Source organism: Chroicocephalus ridibundus, chromosome 3, assembly GCF_963924245.1.
Source record: "Chroicocephalus ridibundus chromosome 3, bChrRid1.1, whole genome shotgun sequence".
Classification (NCBI taxonomy): Eukaryota; Metazoa; Chordata; class Aves; order Charadriiformes; family Laridae; genus Chroicocephalus; species Chroicocephalus ridibundus.
In genome coordinates, this window is record NC_086286.1 from 41,071,546 (window position 1) to 41,094,744 (window position 23,199).

The window sequence follows — 23,199 nt, forward strand, 5'->3', positions numbered from 1 at the left end:
GCAATATCCTATAGCGGCGTATTACTGAGGAAGCTCAATCAGAAAGAACGACTTTAGGTTTGCAGAATGACTACACTAGTACTCACAGATTTGGTCAAATTCTTCCTTTGTAGAGATCACTTGGTTCCATGTCCACTCAAGAACAAACCGTAAATTACCAGCAGACCTTGGCTGCTCTTTAAACAAAGAGAACAAAAAAGAAATGAATCAACAGGCTCCAACTCAAAGAGGTACCACGTAAAAAAACAACGTTCCAAGTATTACCTTCAGATATCCAATGTTTAATGCATCCAGTCAGAAGTCCCACAGAACCTGTCTGGACAGCAGCTGACAATACTGCTTCCAGCTGCTCCTCCTAAACGTAACAGACAAACTCAAATGAGAACCTTACCTACTTGCACCATGTGAACCATCAACAGTAAATGTTTCTTTCTAACTGTATACTCATTCAGACATCACAAAGTCAATCAGGACACAGGCCAGGAATGCCACGTCCTTTCTCTTAATTCCAGCCAAAGGCTGGACTGCTCACTGCTCTGAGGAACACATTAACACACTTCTCCTCTGACATTTCAACTTACTGCAGCCTAATTCTAATCTTTCTTCGCGTGCCTCTGCATTACAGTCTTCACGTACTGAGTTCCAGCTTACTACGTCCAGAAACATCCTCTGCTAATACGCGTTACACATCTGTGCATATAAGTTTGCCATCAGGAACGCAGGAAGGGGACAGGACAAACACAACTGTGCAACGTTTGCATGGAAACAGTGAAGCTATGGCCAAGCAGCTTTCTAGACCATGAAGACATGAAGCAGTTCTGACACCCAAAACAGTACGTTGGAATTTTGTAACGTGACAGAAAAGAAGCAAAACATTTACATCCTAATGGCTTAAATGTTAGGCTCTTCAAATACTGTATTATAGTGTAGTGGTAATCCTTACAAGGATAAATCACAGGTATGCACAGACGCGCGATATTAAGTAGTAGCTTATCTCAGCTGGTGTTCTCGTACTTCTCTCAGGTGAGAGGACCCTTCATAAGTTTTTACTTTGGTTTTTGGGATGGGATTTGGTTGGTTGGGTGGGTTTTTTTAAACACATTCAAAAGTATCTTTCCCCTCTAGGCAAAATCATGACATTCAAAGCGACTTCTACACATGTAGAACACACATGTGATATTGCCATCTTTTTCTGAAAACTGGTTTCAGACAAGGAAACACACCATTGGCCAGCTTGCCAAGAAATGTCTTTGAGCTACCACACTGTGCAGAAGCGTTCATGTCCTAACACACGTCCACAAATGTGGTGACGAATGCAGGAGACAGGAAGAGGAGGGCAGCGGGAAGGCTGCTCTCCCCTTCCTGCTGATTGCTCCAGGGAAAGGTTGGTGCATTGCAAACGGAAAACCTATGGCAGGGGGAGTGAAGTCACTGTGGTGGCATAAAGCACATAGAAGGTAGCGAGTGTCATGAGATAAAGGTGATTAAGGTGTTGCAGCTGCAAGAGGGCAGTCTCAGAGCAGCAAATTGGGCTACTGCAGCACAAGGCAGAGGCTACAGAGGTGAAGATCCGCCCGGAGAGGATGCAGAAAAGCCTACCGATGAAGGGAAAACGAGGGCAAGCCGTGAAGAAATTGCCAGGGAGAGCTGACAGCAGTAATCCTTTACCACAGCCCACTTCCTTGGAAGCAAATGATCACGTACAGTGCAGCAAGCCGACGTCTGCAAGAGCTCGCATCCCAGGGAGACGCCCCCATCGTCGGCTACTGCACTGAACCACTGCTTTGAGAAACTGACAGGGATGGGGGTTACTCTGGGGGACACATGCGTTATGTTGGGCATGACCAGCACTGACTGCACGCTTCCTTGTGCGCATCTGTGTGTGGCACCAAATTAAGAGAGGGGTCTCTAAAGACAGATCTCTTAGGGCTGTTCCCGGTCAAAGTCACTACTTTGGATCTAAGGATACGGTTACTTCAGCTAGCTCAGGTCAACACCTGTATTTCAAATTGGAGTATCGTGTCTTGTAGCCCCTCCAGCCCTGTCAGACCAGATGGATGTATTTCCCCCTTGATTCCCTCATAGGCACTCACCTGACTCAAACTGGATGGCTGGACGTCAACTGGTCTTGGAGACAGCAAGCCAGCTACAAGACACCTATTGTAGCTCTCCTGAATGGCTTCCCATATTGAAGGGCCAGATTTCTTCAAAAAATTCAAGGTCTGAAACATCGATCGAAAACCACAGATTAAGACAGCATTGTTATTCCGTCACTACGCTTCTGGATAACCTCTAAAAGGAAGAATCTAAATGTTCACTGACACCGTCAGACAGCCTGAACCACTAAGATGCTTTAGGTTAGCAATCTGCGTAATTAAGTCTTTTCTACCTTCTCTGTCTATACACAGGCCTTGCTCTTTCCCTCAACACTGACACAAAATACATTCTATATAAGCTCAGCTAACATGCAACTTCACGCTTTGGAAGATCCTTTCTATGCCTATTCGTATGGAAGCCGATTCATGTTGGAAACATTTAGTGAGCTGAAACTTCACTCAAAATTATCTGTCACAATCTGTGCCGTGGCTCAGAAGTTATAATTTGGCCGAGTTTGGGAGAAAACAAAATTTTCACTCCTCAAACAGTTATGTGATTTTTCATTTTCTCCATTCCCTCCATTTTCAAGAGAATTGGGGATCAAAACTCTAACTCAAGACTATGCAGGCAGTTCGACTGAGGGGCAATAAAGAAGTAACACCTTTCCCCGCCTTCTACAGTGGTTTTGTTCTTGCTCCTGGAGCAACGTTGCATTCCTTTCTAGACGTTCAATCCCCGATCGTGCCTCAAGAGGAGACAACGGCAGTTGTACAGTCCCAAGAGGGGACCTAAAACATTACCATTTGCATACAACTGGCGACAGGATACAATTGCAACTATGCGTGTGGACGGGCAGGATGAGCATGAAACGGTCCCTAACACGGAAAGCAGTGCAACAGAAAACTTAGAAAAGCTACATCTCCTGCCACTCGCAATAAAGATACAGTAAAAGATCACCTCCTTCTGGAAGCCGGTGCAAGTCATGTGAACGACTCCGGAGGTCAGCAAGCACGTACCATCTGCAGAAACAGGGAACGTTTGACAACCTTCCGTACTCTCACAGTTATGGCATGACCACTTTACATTTTTTACACACCGGTATCTAGAAACATATAACTGAGTGCTTTGAGCTTCAGTTCACAGTCATTTCAGGCTATAACCAGCACCACTTCACCGGCTACATTACAAAAGCACCAAAACTCAGCCGGCTGTCAGATATGTTCCACAATAGTAAATACCTTGTCAGTACAACGTGATCAGAGTTGGGTTTGGGGGGGACTGGGTGTTTTTTTGGTTTGGGTTGGGTTTTGAATGACAAACAATGACTGAACAAGAGAACCAATGAATGGCATTTGACCTCATTTTAAGCTTATCACTCTCAAAAGCAGTGAAATACCTACCAAAGTTATAGTTGCCCGGATGAAAAAACCGCTCAGGTGGTGGATAAGAAGGAGGAACTCCCCGACTTAGACTCCGCTCATGGACCAGAATATCCAAAAGGAGCTTCGGAGAAGTCACGCTCACTACGGTATCCAGCGACCACAGTGCAAAATAGGGGCACTCATGAGGGAATTCTTCCGGCCTTAAAGAAAACAAGCGCGTAAGCTAAATGCCGACATTCAAATGAATTATTGGCAGGCATATGGAAAACTACTGAAGAAAAATCTACCTTAGCGAATCTGGCATTTGAGCAGAATACCAGCGATTAATGTCAAATACACCCAGGTAAGTAGATGGTTTTCCCTGACCGTACGTATTCACTTGCCAACTGAAGACTGAGACACTGGTGTCAGGAGACGTGACTGTAAAAGACAAGACGTTGTTTCTGACTTGTAGAAAATACGATAGATCCGATATTTTTAAAACACCACTTTCTATTTTGGCTTCATTCTCTTCTGTCACTCGTGAAACACAACACTTCCTAAGAGTGATTACAGTACTTACGGAATAGCAAACATCTCTGTGATAGGTTTCAGTCACACTGCCCCTTTTTCTTGTCCCCTCGTCCAGATCACTGGTCAAGATACTAAAGAGAAGTGGCCCCAGTGCAGTGCCCTGGGGAACAGCACTTGTGACGGGCTACCATCTGGATGCAGATGCGGACATCGGTTTGAAGAAGGGAAAAAATTCTGGTAACATTCCTAAGCAATGGAGAGTTTGAACTTCTTGTTCAAAGATGGCAGCTGGAGGAGTAAAACGACTGACCATCATCATACAAACGGCCCCACCATACATCGCGATAGCATGTCAGCAAGCATAAAATAAAACCCACTTTTTCCCTTAAAGAAGTCCCACATAACTTAAGCATCCATTTTTTCTTCGTAAATAATCCCAACAATCTAGTCTATGCAGATAGGCAAGACTTTCAGACTGTGGGGACAGAACAGCATTCGTTGCTTAGGTTCCAAAAGCACTTCTTTTAAAATCACCAAACACGGACATCAGAACAAACCTTCATTTACGCTATCCTCTCCGTCAACGTCGCTGCGGAATTTTTCGACAGTCTGGCAGCTGATTAATTTAGTACTCATCTGGCCTCTCAAGGGAAAGACTCCACCCGTGAGATCTAAACTGAACTTTTCGCCACAGTATTGCAAACCCTGGGGGAAAAAAATCAGAGAAGAGAGCAAAGGTCATTCTAAGATAAAAACATACATTATGGCTAAACATGAAAGACAGTCTAACAGAATAGGCTTATTATACTGTGTATTTCGCATGAGCCTATTTCTGATGGTAAATAGAAACTACGCCTGACATGCAAGAGAATGCAGTGTCAAATCGTAACGGGTAAGTTTGGCTGTAAAGGCTTTGCACTTTTTCAAAATTTAGAATTTCCCTAACATTCTTCAGATCTAAACATGTTTTGCAGAATTCCTTGCGACATCCAAGAATGTTCTTTATAAAAATAAATATATCGCTACAAAGAGATATCTAAAATGATGCAACACACATGCATGCAAAGCTCTTTGCTACATGTCTTGATTGCAGAACTGATGAAGTTAGAGAAGCCCCAGCAGCTAAAGCTGTCAAGAGGCATTTTCTATGGGCACACCACCAGAGTGACCGTGCACCCCTCTCTAGTTACTGTGAGAACTTCATACTGATTAGCAATCTTCTTTCAAGCCACGTAAGCTATGACAGCTCCTCCTCTCATCTTGTCAGAGACTAACGGGTGAAATACCCCTCAGCTCCTTCACCAAGCACAGCCAACAGCAAAAGGGAAAACCGGAAAGGACACAGGGTGCACGTGGCCAAGGCTTTTAGCATCACGAATTACTACACAGTAAACAAACTAATTTTGAGATACACAGAAACCCCGGCACGATTGTGTTGAACCTCTGATAGTGCCATTTTTTAAGTAAGCGTGAAGTGAAATACTGTCTTTCCAAATACAGCATTCATTCAAACTGTCTACCATACAACACATGAATGGGTGTACTGGGGACAAATAGCAGCTCTATAATTAAAAAAAAAAAAAAAAAGAGGGAAAAAGAAACCCAACCCACACAACCCATAAACTGATAACGCCACATTCTACCCAGGTTTCCTAAACTTGCAGAGCTCTGAAACGAACTGGCATGAGACCACACATTCCCGTATGATCTCATAGGATACATCTAATTCACCTAATCTGAGAAGAGGCGAGCTTTCTCTTAATGATTCCAGGAAGTGTTACAAATAAATATGAAGGTTGTCTAAAAAGAAAAATTAAATAATTAAAAAAAGTCTTTCATAACTAAAAAGAAAATGCTTCTGAAGCAAAGCAGTGCATTTTAAACTTTCCACGCCGGGCAAAGTCATTCTAAGGAACTCCATTGTATGGGAGATGTTAAGTAATGACTCCATTGACTAGCAAAACACAAAAACAAGTTTTCAAACGAGATGCACTGGTCAAACTCTGATATCAAAGTAGAGAGTGTATACTCTGCCCATCCGCAAGCATTGTGCAGAACGAGGGTAAAGATGCGCTCTACGATCGTGATTTGATGCACCAGATTTAGCAACTGCTGCGACAGTACAAAAAGGTCTTTGGAAGCATTACTTAAACATACCTTTCTGTTTAATTACTTAAGCAGACTTAAACCAGCCTTGAAGGCAATGGAGACGAGAGTTTGACACGCATATAGAAAAACACAGTACCACATGTTCCATAAGTCCTATTTGTGACTCTTACCATGACACACAGTCAAAGAGGCACTGCTTCATAGCCTCAAACCTAATTCCTGGAACAAAAAGCACTGCTGTATTGAAAAAGTCTTTTGAGCTCCTATGAACTCTATCCAATGAACAAGGATCAACAGTAGATTCCTCCTTCTTTACTCAAACTTGGCCTAGCAAACGGGAGACACTTAAATTTTCTACCCCTGAAGATGGACAAGAAACTTGACTCAGACAGCCATGCAGGCAGACAGTCATGTAGTACTAACCAATCTGTGACTACAAGGAAGTGTTCTGAGACTAAAAGTATCCGCTGTGGAGCGCAGGTCCCGCACATCAACAAAGATAAAGAGATAGCATCCAGCACGCGATGAATCCCTGGAAGATCCTTCTACTTGGTCACCGTGATAGATAATGCATTTTAAAGAAACACCACCTTTTCCAAACACCTAACCTCTATCTATGCAAAAGCAACAGTGCCAAATGAGGAAGCACCTTTCCTACACATAAGCAAAACACTCAAAATCTAAATTAATCCAAAAAAATCAACAAAAACCAGAGTACCACGATACAAGAGTCACCCCTGTTTCGTTCCATAGCTATTGAGAATATGCAAGAGAAAGTACCAAATCAGGAGGAAAGACTTGCTCTGAACTAAGATTACTGTCCCCTCAAAAAGATTTTGGAAGACTTCCAGGCGTACAACTGAATGGAATTACACATCTAACAGATGCGCCTTGTCTCTGTTAGCTATCTGAGATACAAGGATACCTCACATCTGTATTTTAAACGCATCCTCCTTGGAGCCAGATCTAACATTTAGGTACACTCTTCTGACCAAATTACATATTTTCCTGGCTTTAAGAGTAGATTGAATAGGTCACCCAGCCAAAAAGAAGAACGAGTTATCTTTACAGCTACTAAGTGTCAGGATCAACACTGAAGAGACACTGTAGGTGCATTTCATGTGAGAAGTCCGGCTGACAAAGCTCTAAGGGAAACCAAGAATATAAAACTGAAGATCAGCAAAGGCTAGAGTATGACTGTATTTTAAGAAAGGGAGAGAGACAGAAGCTTATTCAAGTCCGAAGCTTGGTTAAACCAAGCGATTCAAGGCCCAATCTTCTCTTCCTACATGCCATTCGTTTGGTATTTCAGAATAATTTTATTTGCAAAAGCCGCGTCCTCTTCAGGAATTTCATTTATACGGGCTCTTTGCAGATGAATCTAGCTGGAACACACGACACTGCAGTATAAAATGGTACGCCTTCTTTCCAAAAGGTATGGACAAAGGCCGTGCCCAAGAAGACTCAGCAAAACATGATTATTTTTTCAGCCAGCTCTGAAGTTTGATGGTAAATCTCACCCCTGTAACTCAACTGATACTCCCTTAGAGAAAATTACTATTGTCTGCTTTTCCCACGCATGCACCTCTTACCTCATACATGACTTGTCCTGAGGCCACGCGTTTTCTGTCACCAAACGCTAACTGCAGCAGGTGTAAACTCACCACATCACCTTCACTGAAAAAGGGATAAATTATGAAATTTGGTTACAAAGCTGCTTTATAGTCCTCATCGTCGTGTTAGTAGACCTAGACGTTTTCTTAATAGCATGCTCCTGCTGAAAAGAACACCACCTCTTCCCAAAACATGATCATCGGCCACATTTAGCCACTGAAACATGAAGGAGGGCGTTTTGACACTAACAGCTTCAGGGGCAAAAGCCAACCGTACAATTGGAAAGCTGTAATATGTTGTATGGACTAAGAATTGTTGGAAATAGTTCTTCACAATGAAGAGTTCTCCATCAAAACTGCTTTGAAGTCAAATTTTAAAAGACTGCCACTCTACCAACAGCTGAGCTGATGGAATCGCTTGCTGATGCAGACAGAGAGATCTCTCTGCCCTTCCCTTACCACCAAAGTTCCCCTTCCCCTCTTGCACACTCTGCACCCTTCCAAGTCCGATTTGATTCAGCAGAACAGCAGGAACCCATTGGCTTTTCTGCTGAATCGTTTTCTGCCCGGGGAGCTGCACTGCCTCACCAAGGCTCCACAGACTGCTGACGCTGGCACAAGGCCATCGGCAATACTGTCACCGCCGCCTTTAGGGGCGGCAGGCTGTTGTGTGGGCACGTCTGGTGTTCTAGATCTGCAGCCTCAACTGCTCCTAGTGGTATTTTAATACCACGGTGTGACTATCAAACAAATGATGAAGCGGTCATCGAGGAACAAAAGCAAACCATTTGAGAATGCGAGCAGAAGAATATGGCCACTGTTGCTTTGCCTTCCGACAGAAGGCAGGAACTAGTAGGTCCCTCTTCACGTCTGGTAAATCCTGTAAAAATTGCATTCTAAGTTTAACACCCTCCGTACCGGAAAGAATCGCAGACACACAACAAATACACATGTTCAACTGTATGGGAACAAATATCCTTAAAAAAAAAAGAATTAATTCAGTGGCTGATAGTTAAAGTTTTTATTCACCTTTCCTGCGTAGACTGAACAGCCCACAAGTAGCAACAATTGTGAGGATCATTCTCAGGCTCTTGAAAAGTGACAGCATAGACAGGAATCCTCCCTCCTTCAAGCTGAGAGTGGTGCCTACAGGTTTAGGGGAAAAAAAAATCAAAACGAAAAAGAAAACAAAAGGTGAGCCTAGTGGCCCAAACACAGGTAGGTTCTCGTTTCGTGGACTACGTCAAGCATTGTTCTTCCTGACTTCTGAACCTTATTTGTACCTCCACACTCTACTCTTGCCACCTAATTATTCCTCCACTGTCTATTTATGCATCCAACAGCTTCTGGGGAGTCAGTGCAGATCTGCTGAAGGGAATCCCAACCAGAAGTTAGCCAAATATTTCAGGTGAGATTGCTCTTTCGGCCAAAGCTGACATGCAGGAAAGAATACATTTTTCAGGCACAGGTCAGCTATTGAGTTTTCATGTCTCACTAGTTTCACCCTGGACACTTTAGAGAATATCGGCACCAAAATCACATCACTGACATACTTCAGCCTTTCAGTGGATGCCCCAGTTGCAGTAACCGGTTCTGAAAACCCCAGGAAGCACGCTTTCCACAGTTCCTCAATCCACAGGCACAATAAGGAAAACAATCCTAGTCCACTGGGGAGAAGGCAGACCACTTGATCCAGGTATGACTGAAAAGTTATGTCAGAAGAGGATTTCTGAACGTGCCAAGATTATACTCATACTCATGTCAGTCCCTGAAAAAGTTCTCTTTACATCCACATACTTCCTTAAGCAACAAATCGAGAGCCCCGCACCTCCAGGCATGGCCAAGTGTAAAGGCCTACTTACTCTCTCTTCAAAGTTTTCATATTCCAGAGCGACAGGTAGCCATCCGAGAAACCCACAACGAGCTGGTTGCTTCTGCTTATGTAGCACAGGGCTGATACTGCTGTTCCGGAAGCATTTTGTAGTTGAAAACAGAGACGTCTCCCTTCGCTGGTCACAGTTTCTCTTCTTTGTGCAACTTCAGCAGGATTTTTAGTGACAACTTCTAGATCTACACACACAAAACCAAGCAATAAATGAATACGTTATGCCATTTAGGCTGCATTTTAGGCACTGACGTGACAACCCCTATCATCTAATGCTACCGTGCCAGGCAAAATAGCCATTTATGCAACACTTTTTTTTGCCATTTCCATTATGTATGTCTTTAAAGAACATAAGAATTCTCGGATCAGACAAGTATTCTCACTCACGTTTGAAAGCTGCGTAAAAGCGTAACCTTAATAACTAAGCCAAATTCTTCCTGGACTCTGAAAAGCAGGAGTTTGGGCCTCGTGATGAAATTTGAAGTGGCACCTCGTGTTTGAAGTGGCACCAATTGCTGAAGCTGCTGTTGTAATAGCCAAAACGGTGTATGCAATCTGAGTACACCTATTCGAGATTTCATTCATCCAAATGCATGGGTGTTGGTAAGTGAGGTTTATTTTAAAAAACAAGCCCAAAATTTGCCCCAAGTCAATTAACACAAGCAGAAGAGCATTCCCGGGAAACAGGGCTCCTCCAACACAACTTCCTACCAGGCGGCCGCACCGGCTCACGTGGCAAAATTCCTACACCTCTCTGGCAAGAATCATAGTGGCACAGGGATCTTGGTGGGAGGGGGCATTTACAACACTGCGAGGAGCAGTCAGACACTCCCAGGTTTAATCAGGTCAGGACTATACGATGTCAAACTGCCACCTGTAACCAGTCGTCAGAAATGTCTGACACAAGGGTCTTCAAAGTGGGATGCATACTGTTTCGTTAGAAGACAGAAGTTTTCTTGCGTTTAAATTCATGTGGAAAAACTGCAGGCTTACCCAATGCTTCGATATCGTTCTGAGTGCAGGAGCAATCATCCAAACTAAGGTCAACCAGAAGCAGATGGCCAGCATCTGTAGCCACTGCTGCCACCCCAAAGAGCCATCGCAGACTCTGATGGAGGTGCTGAGTGCTCACGCTGGGTCCTCCGTGATTCGCTATGGGTTCTATAGCGGTTACCTACAGGAAAACTACAAGTTACTATTTGAGCTCTTTGACAAGCTCAATAGAAAAAGTAAATACAGGAGCATCAAAGCATTGTTTGCAATTAGATCAAGAAAAGAGACAAAGACAAAAAAGCCCCGTACAAAAACCTGTTACTGCCTTCCATTTACTAGATTTCCTGCGGGTAAGTGACTTAACTTCAACTTACATGGGGCATTCTATTAGTACAGCTTAGCAATTTCCATTTCCTACTTCGCAGTAATTAACTGGAGGAAAACACAGAAAATCAGTTATACGCAAGAAACTTTATCGTATTCAAGGGGCTTAAGACAGACAAACACAACTACATCGAGGTCTCCCACCGCTCACAGCCCACCAGCACCGCGATACAGTCTATGCCTTCTTTGACAAACGGGCGTTAGGATAAATCAGGGCTCCAGAGTCAGACGAGGCAGCGGCCAAGTTGCATGGGAGACACACCATTTCCATGGGAGCGAAACGTATTTAGAAAGCGTTGAAGGGAGAGACCAGCTTAGTAAAATTCACACTAGTCCGCATTTAGAAGAAAAGTAACAACCACATAAAGGAAAAGAAGCTTTAAATGCACACCAGCGCTTTCACGAATGTTGAGAAAAATGTTAAAAGCCAGCCTAAAGCAGCAGCTTCTCAGATAAAAAGGTGACTCCACCTAAAGGAGGAAGCGCACACTGCTCTCTCACGTGCCCAGCAGTCTGCACGCAACTGTCTCACAAGGCGAAGACAGACCTTTCAGCACACGTTGCAGCACATCCCAGGACAACACTGACTGCTAGAGCAGAGACACGAGCACACAAAGACTCCTGCGCTAAAGCTGCACGTATTTCTCTCTCTCAGTCACCCCAATACGAATGCTTACTACTAGTCATCACACTGTAGCATTACAAACAAACAAAACTCCACCTGTATTCTAGCAAGTCAAACCAAAGCAGCTGATGGAAAGCTGGCTAAGAAGTTAGTTAGTTAGTTGTTGCAGATTCTAAGATGATAAAAATGAATCTTGATCTTCTATTGACTACCACCGATTCTTGTTTACATTAAGATAATGAGGCTAGGGGACACACATCATTTGAGTTTCTGGGTTACAGAAGACAGAAAACATCAGCAACATTACACCAGTGTGTCCCATCTACACAAACACACTAGTCAGAGAGCAGAGATTCAAGGACTGCAGGCTGAAAGGTGACCTCCCAACAATCTGTCAGATAACTCACTAGAGGCTCTTTTTTCCTCTCCTAAGTCAACAGAAAAATGTGTTCTCCTCAGCCTGCTTGCTAGGCTGAGATTCAAGGCAATGTGTCGAAGTCATTTACAGCACAACTATGGAATTCTGAGCCATTTTAAAGACGGTATTTCTGATGGAAATCAAGCAATTAGGGCCAAACAAAGGTGCTTTTCAAGGCCTTTTTGCGGAAGGAGAGAATCAGGTAACTCTGTGCTCTACAATAAAACCAGAAAACTTGTTTTACTCTCAGTAAACTCCAACAATAATGGCACATTAAGCCCAAGATTTTACAGCAACACCGTCTTGACTGGATACTCTCAAGTGACAGGATGTTAACGCGCGATAGAAAAAATACCTCCTACAAAGAGACGCTCCAAAGCTTGTCCTAAAACAGGCCTACGCAGCACCTAACAACATCAAAGCTTCGTTTCTCCAATTAAAAAGTACCTACCCTCCCGGGAAGAACAACTGCTTTAACCACTCTTGAGAGTCCAAGGTCGTACAGACAGAGAACACTTCCCTCTGCGTCTTCCAACCCAACCAGCAGTCCAGTTCTCTTCTCCCAGGAAAACTCCTTCACCACACGAACAGTGGGAGGCTGTTCATTGACTCCACTGAAACGGTACGCAGAGAGCCGCTCTCCTGTCACACAGTTCACCACCTCAAGGTGAGGACCACGTGCCAACCACGCCAGGCCGTTTCTCCCTGTGAGAGAAAAGAAAGAGGACTGAAGCAAATGTCCAACGGAAGACTGAAAACAGCTGAAAAAAAATCACAGTGCCTGCCCCTTTCCTTCAATAAACGTACCTAGCAGAGGAAGACCGACCTACCTCATTCTAGTCAATGATTCAAAATCACCCGTTGAAATCCCCAAGCAATCCCTCCTAAAATTAACCACCTTGTTATTTTGCATTTGTACTTGTCATTCCCGCACCGAAGAATCTGGGTTGTTTGCGATAAAGATGACAAGGTCCTGATCGACAGCCTTTATACCATATTCGCCTTGGTTTTGCTAGAAATGATCTAAACGCATATGGGAATACAAGTCTTAGAGCGTAGAGGAAGAATCGAAGGCATTTTGTTTCACTGAACTACTGCCAGCCCAAAGGAAGTATGAGCTCAATTCCTGCATTTACACTCAGGTAGATAGATTCCACCTGGTCTTAACAGAAGCCTAGACCTCCAGATAGGCACCCAGCTCTACTGTCACATCACCTGGAAAGTCCACTTCAAAGTTTAACTATACTCACGTTTTAATATTAGCATTTGTCATCGCTGAAGCACCCTTTTTGTTCTCTCTCTCTAAACAGGATGCCTCTTAACAGCACCAACCTGACACAGCTGATACGATGACCTGAGGCTTCAGGTAGCCTCCAGGCAAGAACAGCTTTGTACCGAGACCAAATTTAAAGGAAAATGCTCACCTCCAGAAAACCTCCCGCACAGCACAGAGCCGAGGGTTCCCTCATCTTCCCCAAGTGCCTGAAGAGTCACCTCTGGAAACTGCAGCAGACTGCTCGTTACCTCAGCTGTTAGGTCTCGCATTCTTCGCTGTAAATACAGGAAAAAATTGCACAACTAGACTCACGTCAGCCAGAAATATTCTTGAGAGTGACAGAAGTTTCATCAGTATGCAGTGAAAAATCCCCTAGACATCACCTCTAGCTCTTTTCCTTGCAAATAATGGCACTCGGGAGACTTTTTGCTCTCCCAGCAGAGCAAAAGGAGAATCCTTTGCTTTTCTGATGCCTGTGAGATCACCAACAAAAAGTGACCCAGACGTATCCACAGAGAAATAACAGGAAAAAGCCCAATACACTGAGTTCAAGTCTACTCACACAGGTTAGGAAGATGGGAGCTGAGAAAAATCAGATTTTAAAAAGCTTCTCAGTAACAGGTACAACTTTCCATTTGTCCTTTCCCTTGATTTCGTACTTTACCCTTTGTTACTTATTGTCAGTTGTCTTCTAGCAGCCAAAATTACCATTGGTCTTCACCTTAGGTACTTATGACTTCCAAACTATTTCCAAAGAAAGGAGCGTACCACGAGTCACAGGCTGAGGATAGATTTTTGCATTAAAAAGCTCCAAGAAGAATAAACATGGAGAAATTACATGTTCAAGCAGAATCACATTCAGCCAAGTCAGGGTTCAGGGACGTCAGTTTTGACTGACGGTAGTACCTGAAAATCCGTTTCAAGGGCCAACAATGCAATGGGCTTACTGACGAAAAAGCTAAAAATATGGCCAGCCGCAGCTGAAGAGATGGTTTCACAAAACATGCTGACTTCCCTGCCACCAAAAGAGAGGACTTGCCGCCGCCTCCCATCTCTCCATCTGCTCCTTTGTTCTACTACCGTACTCCTGTGGCTCACCTCGCACTGCCTTAACAGTGCCTTAGAGCACTTTAGGAGCCAAGTTCACTCCCTGAGCAGGCAGGAAACTCACCCAGAAAAGCAGGTGGTGTTCCACCAGCTTCGAGAGCTCAACTGCCTTGCAGAGACAACCAGCAAGCATAAGAGGTGGCACAAGGAAGGAGGCAGGACCACGCATCGGGAAGAAGGAGAGGGAATTTGTCCATCTCCTTTTTGTGGCAGTCAGCCCGGGCTGCTAGCTCATACCCGGGTGAAACGGCACACTCAGTTTGCAGGGAGGGCTAAAAACCCCTTCACTTTTAGAAAGGACACCACCCAGGACACAGTCAGGCATCTTTTAAGGCAACTTTTAACTCCCTCTTGCACGGAGAGACTCCCTAGCTCTCTGGGAAAGGCTGCAGCTGACAGGCGTCGTTCTTTCATTCCGCCAGAGGTGGAAGCTAAAGTGATTTCAGGGAAGGGTTATAAAAGGGTTTATAAAAGTTATACCAATTTTTGAATTGTTGTTCATGACTGGTTCCATGACATTTTCCCCAGAGAAACAGGAAGCAACTCACAAGCACTGGAGGAGCAGCAGATGGAAAAGTCACTTTCTGCACTCTCGTAGTCGTCAGGTTCAGTGAATTTGCACTTTGCCGGATTTTACTCCTGCAGAAAGAGGATTTAGCGAGTGAGTGAGCAGGTGATTTAGGGAGTACCACCGGGTCAGTTCTTTCCCGCTTAGGCAGAAAGCCTCCCCGCTCCCGGTGGTTTAGGCAAAAACCCTACATTTCATCCAAGCCCTAAGCTGTAGTCTAAAAAGCCACCAGCGTGACAGAGACGGTCTGTACCAGAATCCTACAATCGGCCTTTTTTCACTCAAGTGCAGCCTACAGATTGTCTTGCCGAGTTTGTGCAGATGCTCCACAAGCACAAAGCTACAGCAGAAGGTGAGACGAGGAAAGCATTTCAGCTCTCTACCCCAACAGCCCCCAACAGCGAAGACCCTGTGTCTGATGCAGACCACAGATGTGACATCCCTCTCCATGAAAAAACAAACAAAACCAACACAGATCAGAACTTGACGCTGGAGCCACTTTACCCAGCTACCTCCTGCGGTTATTCCCCAACACGACTATACTTCCCTTCAAGAGTTGCAGTCCCCGTCTACCGTGGCGAAGCTCGCAGCAGTTCCCAAAGGCACTTCTGACCTTACGCTCTTTTTTACCTTGCTCGGTGCACCTGGACAGACAGACGTAGGCGCTGAGTGTCTCAGGACAGAACATACACGCAGCCTTCCCAGCACAGGGAGACAGTGGTGAGCAAGGCACTCCCAGCACACCACACCGCTCGCCTCTCCCAGCACGAATTCCAGAATCCCAGCACCAATTCCAGAATCCCAGCATCACAATGAAGAGAAAGGCCTTCCAGAATCACTGGAGGTCCTCTGGTCCAGCCCCCCTGCTCAGGCAGGGTCACCTACAGCAGGCTGCCCACGACCGTGTCCAGGCGGCTTTTGCGTATCTCATTCTGAAACATACTTTGACAAAGAGCAACCTGACAAGCCCAACTGCAAATGCATTTGCAACACGTGCAACAGGCCCGGCTTGTTGGTGACTCTCTCCTGCCAATTTAAGGCTTCTCTCCACCACACAAGTCAAGCAATACCACACCAGCAAAGCCTTGTCACCATTAGTTCTCTAAAACTGTATCCGACAGCTTCCTAGGTAGAAGGCACAAAATTAACAGAAGCCTGATTATGTTCGTTTCACTGTCTTAACAAAGCAAACCCCAGGCAGATCAATGCAGGAAAACCAGTTGATGCAGCAGGTGAACAAGAAGCTGTCCTCAGCAGAACAGGGTACGGTACTGTGTGCCCAAACGCCTGTGCCAGCTGCCAGCCAAGACCGATACAACCATCCAGAGGGAGCACCTGAACGACCCCGGTTAGCCATACACCCCACACAGGGCTCAGCATTCCCGACAGAATTAAGTCCCTAATTTTTATCAAACCCCCATCATTTTATCAAACATGATCAGGAAGCAATTATTAGATCTGAAAGACTGACGCCACGCTTCCTTTCTATTGGCAGAAGTTCCAGACCTGGAGTCACGGTTTATTAAGGAAGGGCAGAGAGGGGCGTGAGTAACAAATCTTAAAGATGACAAAAAGGGGAAAACATCAGACTCAGAAGACCAGAGGTTCATGGATCTGGCCGCAATGCCCGTTACTGGGAAACTCGCCTGGGCCACAGCAATGTGCTGGTGCTCCCACTCCTTCCAGGCTTCCTCCGGACGGGACTCCCACGTGGCCTGTGTGCTCCGGATCCGCCACTCATTCCCAGCCAGCAGAAACTCTTCTCCCTCCTGCCTGCAATAGCCTTACTTACACTGGGTTTGGGCTTTTGTCTTGATCAGCACTTGATAAGGGAACTGACTCTGAGCAACTGGATGTGCCCACGCCAGTGCTGCACATGAGGACAGGGACCATTTCTCAAAGGCAGAGCTGTCTTCTTTTCTTCTCAAGTTTTTAAAAGCAATGTGTCTGTGGAGAAAAAAACCAAACAGAACACCTTTGAAAAAAAATCCCAAGTCACAGATATTAAGTACTACTCCTGTATCGCCAGGCAGAAATGCAGCGGTGCTGCTAAGATGCCTTAATAGAGCAGAGCACGAGCTGGCCAGCAGGCAGTAAGGGGAGAGCAGCCGCTGTCAGGGAGCGCCCACCCCAGACAAGGCTTCTGGGGGTCTTGGTTCACATGGGCCTCATCTCCGGGTCAGATGGAGTCCTAATTCAGACACAACAAGGGGGCTGCGTTCATCGGCACGTGAAAGCAATTCAGCTCTTTGCAGGACTGAACTGGTGCGGGAAACGTTCAATCTTCTGCTCCTGGTATCTCCTCGTAGCCAGGCAGCTGCAGCCACGCGGTCACTGAGCCATGAACCGCGTTGGGACAGCAGACATCTAAGTGCCTGAGCTCTTTTCAGGGGAGCTGGAATAAGAAGGAATAATTAGTGCTGGAGTCCCAGCGAAAGCCTGTCTGGAAGGACTGCAAAGAGGGCCGTTTTCAGTTCTGAGCCCCAGAAAGGCCAGGAGGAGAGAGGGAACCTCCTCTTGCAGAAGGAGACGAGGGACTGGGGAAGTGGCCGGGAAGCAAACTGCTCCTGGGCAGGAAGGAATAGCTCTGTGTGGCACTGTCGCTGGGATCCGGCATCGGGAAGCAGAGACAACCAACGCCTGGCAGCAGGGGTCATCTGTACGCTCTACGTTTCAACTCTGTGCTGCATTGCCGGGAGAGAAAGGGAAGGAAAGAAGCTGAATTAAGTCACGCACACGAGAGAGACCCAGAATTCTCAGGAAAAAGAGCTACCTCCGTCACATAACTTAGCTGTCAAAATATACGCCGTGCGTTAATAAGAATACAGAATAAGCTCTTAATATGCTGCCCTCCCTTATTGGCACATTCACCCTTTCCTTCCTCCTCAGCTGTCAGTCACTTTGAGCTGGTATCTCTTCTCATTTTGCCCAGCACCTGACCGCAATTGGCACCGAGACCAGAGCGGGAAAAACTATGAAAGTGTGCCTTTCAGCGTATCGTCAGGTTGACAGAGTTCCTTCGTAACAGAGGTCTGCTGGAGTCTCGGCTGCAGTCTGTGAGCGTATCAAACGTATTACCTGCCATTGGGTTTTGAAGGAGGTTTTTAAAATTAGTTTTAAACCCTACCAAAAATGAGATAGGGATTAACATGGAAAAGATGACCATAAAGTCCTTAAACATAAAAGAAGAATCCTAGTGTCTTAGCAATCTGGCTATAAACTAACTCTTTTTAGCAGGTTAGCAATTTAGGAGAAAGAGAGACAGACAGATGAGAAGACAGAGGTGGGTTTTGTCAAAGTGAATACTGAAGGTGCTCAAATCCTGGTAACTCTGCCTTACGCTAGCACCAACGTAAAAAAACCCCTCAAAACCACGTCGATGGTATTGGTACAAGTAACAGTTGAAGAATCTGTCCTTAAATTTGTTCAAAACAGTAAGAAAGTTAGCATTTGAAGAAACTCAGATAAGCTGTTTGAAGACTGTCAGCATTTACAGTCAACATTTTCACACGTGCACGTTTTCTATTTGTATTCTTCCATCTTTCATTTGATAGTACTTGCTTTAAGAAAAAATACCTCTTCAAAGGTGCTGGAGTATACAGTTAATTCACCCGAGACAAAGAGGACCCTGTGGGGGTTTCATCTTATTTAGGAATGCAACATCTGGTGCACAGGACCAACAGTAATCGCGGATTACAGGAAACAAAACTACTTGTTTTATAATACTGCCTCGCTTTATGTAAAGAACACGGCGTTTACATAAAACGATGCTCTTAGGTCCAGGCAGCACCCACACACTTCAGCCAACATGCCCAGAAGGGTCACGTTAAGAGAGCATAAAGGATGATTTTCAAATTACAATGAGCAAAAAAGAAATCAGTGTACACAGAAAACTAAGATTTGTTAATACGGAAGCAAAGCGACCTCATTACCTGGTCATTATAGATTTCCAGCACGTTGAAAGTGTTCTGTAAAGACAAGAAGTAATTAGAAGGTAAAACAGACAGGCAACAAACAGCAAAAGCTAGGCTCTGTATTTCAGCAGCTTAAACATTAAGTTTCTGCCCCATGACTTTTCTCTTCTCCCTGTTGCTTATTCTGTGTGCCTGCACTTTCCATAGAACCAAAGCAAGCACCATGAGCTGCGCTGGAAAACCCGTGATTTCAGCAAAAATCCGGTACTGGTAAACCACTCTTAGAAATCCTTTTGCTCTGAAACAGGATATTTCACCACATCATTCTAGTAAGAAGCAATTTGCTACAGATAGGAGGGTTTTAAAAAATTTAAAACGGTGTTTAAACTTTGAGAGAAACTAAGGGATATTTTCAACATTTCCTACTAAAACTGTGTTCTCTTATCAGAGAAGACTTTCTAAACTCCATCGTAACATACGTTTCAATACACCATTTTATTGTATTTTTGTTGTATTTTCCCCTAGCCAAATGTGCACGAGGAAACCGCTAGCAGACCTCAGGGTGGGCTAGCCAGTGAGCAGGAGGAAAAGCCATCTCTGGAAAGATGCGGTGTCTCAGCCAGAGGTCAGAGACGGAGCCCAGAATTGGGGCACAGACGACAGCTGGGCTCAAGGCTCTGCTGATCCTCTGGGGCTCTGCAAATGTGGCTGCGTGGGGGAACCTGCAGAGTGACAGCATGCCTCTGGTGTCACTCGTGAGCTTCAACTGCAACAAGCCAGAGAGGCGGCTTTCTGTGAGCTGCCCCAGTGCAAGATGGCAGGTGGTAAAGGCACGGCCCCGTCTCTGGCAGCCTGCGTAGCCAGCCGCGTTGCTGTCGTGCATGTGTGTGGTGCACCCTCAGCCTTGCTACTGGCCTGACCTGCAAACGGGAAAGCAGCAGCCGCATCCAAGGGTCTGGGACAGAGACACCCCCAGGTCTGGGGTGCACCAGGCCGGGCTCCTGCCGCCAGCAAGGACGAAGCCCCGGCTCAGCAGATTTGTAACAACCCTTCGCTACTTGGCAGACACCGGCATCAAGCTTTAAGCTTCGCAGTATTAAGTTCACCAATGCCAAAAAGAAACCTGTTCTGTACCAGGAAGACTACGGATAAGAAGTAAACGACTCGTGAGACCCTATGGATTGGTTTCTGCCCGTAGCTTGTTTTCCCCACCAGAAATCAACAACAAAGCTATTTACGAGTGGTTACATGGGAACTGATGAAATTGCAGCAAACAATTTTATTGAAATAACAAGCCTGAGAGTAGTGTTCCACGAGGGGAAGTTCTGATGGGGGATTAAACTGCTCGGTTATCCTCAGACATATTTGCACACCGGGCATATTCTTGCAATACGATCCAGGCTTTATCCAGTGCACTTCCAAAAGGAGAGACGAATTTTATTTCCACCGGTGGAGGTGACCAAGAGCCTCCTTTTCTTGTGGTCCTGAAAAGAAAGAGAAGTATCAAATTGATTTTTTGATTACCAACAGTATTCAGTAGAGGAAAACGTTTTGCAATGTTGGAATTACAAAATCGATGCCAAAGAATTATTTATGGGCTTCTTTGAAGATAGGGTCAAGGCAGAAAACATACAGAAACAAGCTTCCTTTTGCTTTCGTTCCTTACCAGACTGTCCCAAGCATTCTCACTCAGTATTCGCGTGAGCTTTTTGAGCGCCCCCACGCCCTGATTTTAAGAGGCAACTCTCCCCAGACGGTTTTCCAGAAGGAACCGGAAAACACGGCCAGAAACAAGACGTTCTCTTTACTCGTCGTCTGACCCACTCCTGCCTTCTATGGGGAACTAAAGACCGTAAGAGCGTGGTTTCGTAAGGTGGAATGACAGGAGAGCACGCCATCATTGCAAAGAGTAGCACCCACTTGGCCTTTCCTAGCCCCTCCCTCTTCTGGTTCCAATAGAAAACTGAACCGTGAAGTGGGGAAAACGGTGCCCAGGAGACCAGCAAGCTGGACAGGCTCGCAAAGTCAGAGCAGAACTGTACCGCCAAGTGAGGAAGAGCAAGTGAGGTGGCCAAAAGCTGAATCGCTACCGCTGTTTCTTAATGACTGCAAGCTGGCTCTGTTCAGGGGAAGAGTGGGATTCTTTCCCCTTCTCAGACACTTTTTCAAGCATTTCATGAAGAAGTTTCGCACTTTTCTCATTTTGCTCAGCTATTGTCTTAGTCATTTTCTCCACCGCCTCCGGGCCGGAGCCGTGGCGTTTGCCGGGGCCCGTGTGGGGGCAGCCCATGCCGCTGGCGGCGGTGTCCCTACGGCCGGGCCGTGGCTTTGGCCTGTATGGGCGGAGGCGTGGCTTTCGCCGGGGCCTCTGGGCGGCGCAGCCGCCGTGGGCCTGGCCGATGCCGGGGCCGGTGGGGGGCAGCCGATGCCGCTCGGGCTGGTGTCGGGGCCGGTGGCGTTGTTTGTGCCCGTGTTGCGGCTTGGGCAGTCACCTGAGTTGTTTGAGTTTCTGCTGTAGCTTTCCGTGGGGGGGTTGTCTGAATTCCTACTGCAGCTTTCGGTGGCAGGGCTGCCCGAGTTTCTGCTGTCTTCGGCTTTGGCCCCGGGGTCTGAGTAGCAACATCACATGTCACATCATACTCACTCCTGCACCGATATTTAACAATAAACCAGCCCTGCAACACACTCGGGAAAACCGACAACAGGATCACGTACGAATGAAAGTAACCTTCACTCTCGAAACGGCCCGAAGGTTTCTCATCCCGATTCTGTTACTGTCGCTTTGGCATCATCACCGAAGGGCAAAGTCAACTTTCCCCAGGTACGACCAAGAGCGTAATGAGGAAAAGAATCCATCCCGAAAGTGTAATTAGGAAAAGCCTCCATCACGAGATGCCCAAGATAGGCAGGCAGAACCGTTATCCAAGCAATTATTTTATACCTCTGAAGGCAAACCCACGCCAACGTGGCACGCTTAGACCACCGCGTCCAAACACAAACGAGAAACAGGCCATGCAATATATTTGACCGCTTAAACCCCACTGCATCCATTAACTTCATACAAAGCTCTCTAAAGGCACGATACCAGATTTCACGTAAGACCGACATGCTGTGAACTCTCTGTTCTCCCTGAACAAGCTGGAATTCAAACTATTCAGGCAATCTATCAGAGCTGCGTTCGTGCCCCACGTCGGGCGCCAATAAATCTGTCGTGGTTTTGGCCGAATTGGCCAATGGCCGGCGACAGATGCTCCCCCCCAACCTCTCGTACACGGAGAGGAGGAGGAGAGGTAGAGAGAGATTTACGAGCTTAGGAGAAACTAAACTGCTTTCATGAAATCCTAATAATAAAATAAAAAGGGAAAGAATGAAATAGATACAGTCCATACAAAACTGGACGAAGCTCCCAGGATGACGTCACCGCACAAACCTCAAATCTCAAATTCTCCTAATTCCGAGTGTTCCTGCAGGCAGGCAGGTGACGTTACAGAAGGCCTAACATAGCCGTTTAAGACCAAATGCAAGTCTGCCATTCTGATTTGCAGTTCCAGTTCTCAACGTAAGCAGTTTGAGCAAACTCTATAAAACTGCAAGTGTAATCACGGTCTGTAAAGCCTTTAACTGGAAAAATCACTAACTACAGCCCACCTTACTCCATCAGTCCACGTGGGGTTCGAGTTCTCCTTCCTGGAAGATATTCTGGGTTCCTTTGCTCGTAGAGGAGGGCGAACTGATCATCCCGGAGATGCAGAGGGAGCTGCTAGGGGTGCGGTGCGAAGGCTGGGTCTGAGAAAGGACTCAGGAGGAAAAAAGACAAGATCCTGGGAGGGCACGTAGCCAGGACAGCTGACCCAAACTGACCAAAGGGATGTTCCATACCCTCTGCCGTCTGCTCAGCTACAAAAGCTAAGCGAGAAGAGGAGGGCTGGGGGGCATTCCTTATTACAACGCTTGTCTCTGAAAATTACTCTGAGGTGTAAAAAGCTCTCCGTCTCCTTCAGCTGCATCACATTCAACAATGTTTATTGACAGTCAAACAACATGCTGACTATGACTCTGGAGAATCCTAGCTGTATGGACGATCGCCCGATGGATGTCCTTCACTTTATCCTGGCGTTGCCGGTGCTGCTTCTGAGGTTGGTGACTTAAGCGCACTATCTTCCACCACCTACAGTTAAAAAAAAGCCTGTTAATGCAATAGTCATTACCAAACAGACTGACTTCACACTCACACAGATGAAACTGAGGACAGTGAAATGCCGCTTTTCCTTTCAGATCACTGCTGGGTGTAAAGTCAGAAACATACAGTGTACTC

The 23,199-nt window shown here is 45.8% G+C and overlaps 1 protein-coding gene across 1 annotated transcript in view; it reads right to left on the reverse strand.

Moving 5' to 3' along the window:
- Positions 1-13,564, reverse strand: part of LOC134513820 (protein ELYS-like) — a gene marked incomplete at its 3' end in the record, with an annotated part of 19,677 nt that extends 6,113 nt beyond the window's left edge. Inside the window, exons 1-13 of the mRNA XM_063330992.1 lie at positions 13,444-13,564; positions 12,471-12,724; positions 10,593-10,773; positions 9,577-9,784; positions 8,744-8,860; positions 7,694-7,778; positions 4,550-4,697; positions 3,767-3,899; positions 3,498-3,679; positions 3,055-3,116; positions 2,094-2,222; positions 265-355; positions 87-176 (exon numbers count right to left, since the gene is read on the reverse strand). Coding sequence (XP_063187062.1) covers positions 87-176; positions 265-355; positions 2,094-2,222; positions 3,055-3,116; positions 3,498-3,679; positions 3,767-3,899; positions 4,550-4,697; positions 7,694-7,778; positions 8,744-8,860; positions 9,577-9,784; positions 10,593-10,773; positions 12,471-12,724; positions 13,444-13,564 — 1,801 coding nt within the window. The remainder of the gene's footprint in view (positions 1-86; positions 177-264; positions 356-2,093; positions 2,223-3,054; positions 3,117-3,497; positions 3,680-3,766; positions 3,900-4,549; positions 4,698-7,693; positions 7,779-8,743; positions 8,861-9,576; positions 9,785-10,592; positions 10,774-12,470; positions 12,725-13,443) is intronic.
- Positions 13,565-23,199: the final 9,635 nt, after the last annotated feature.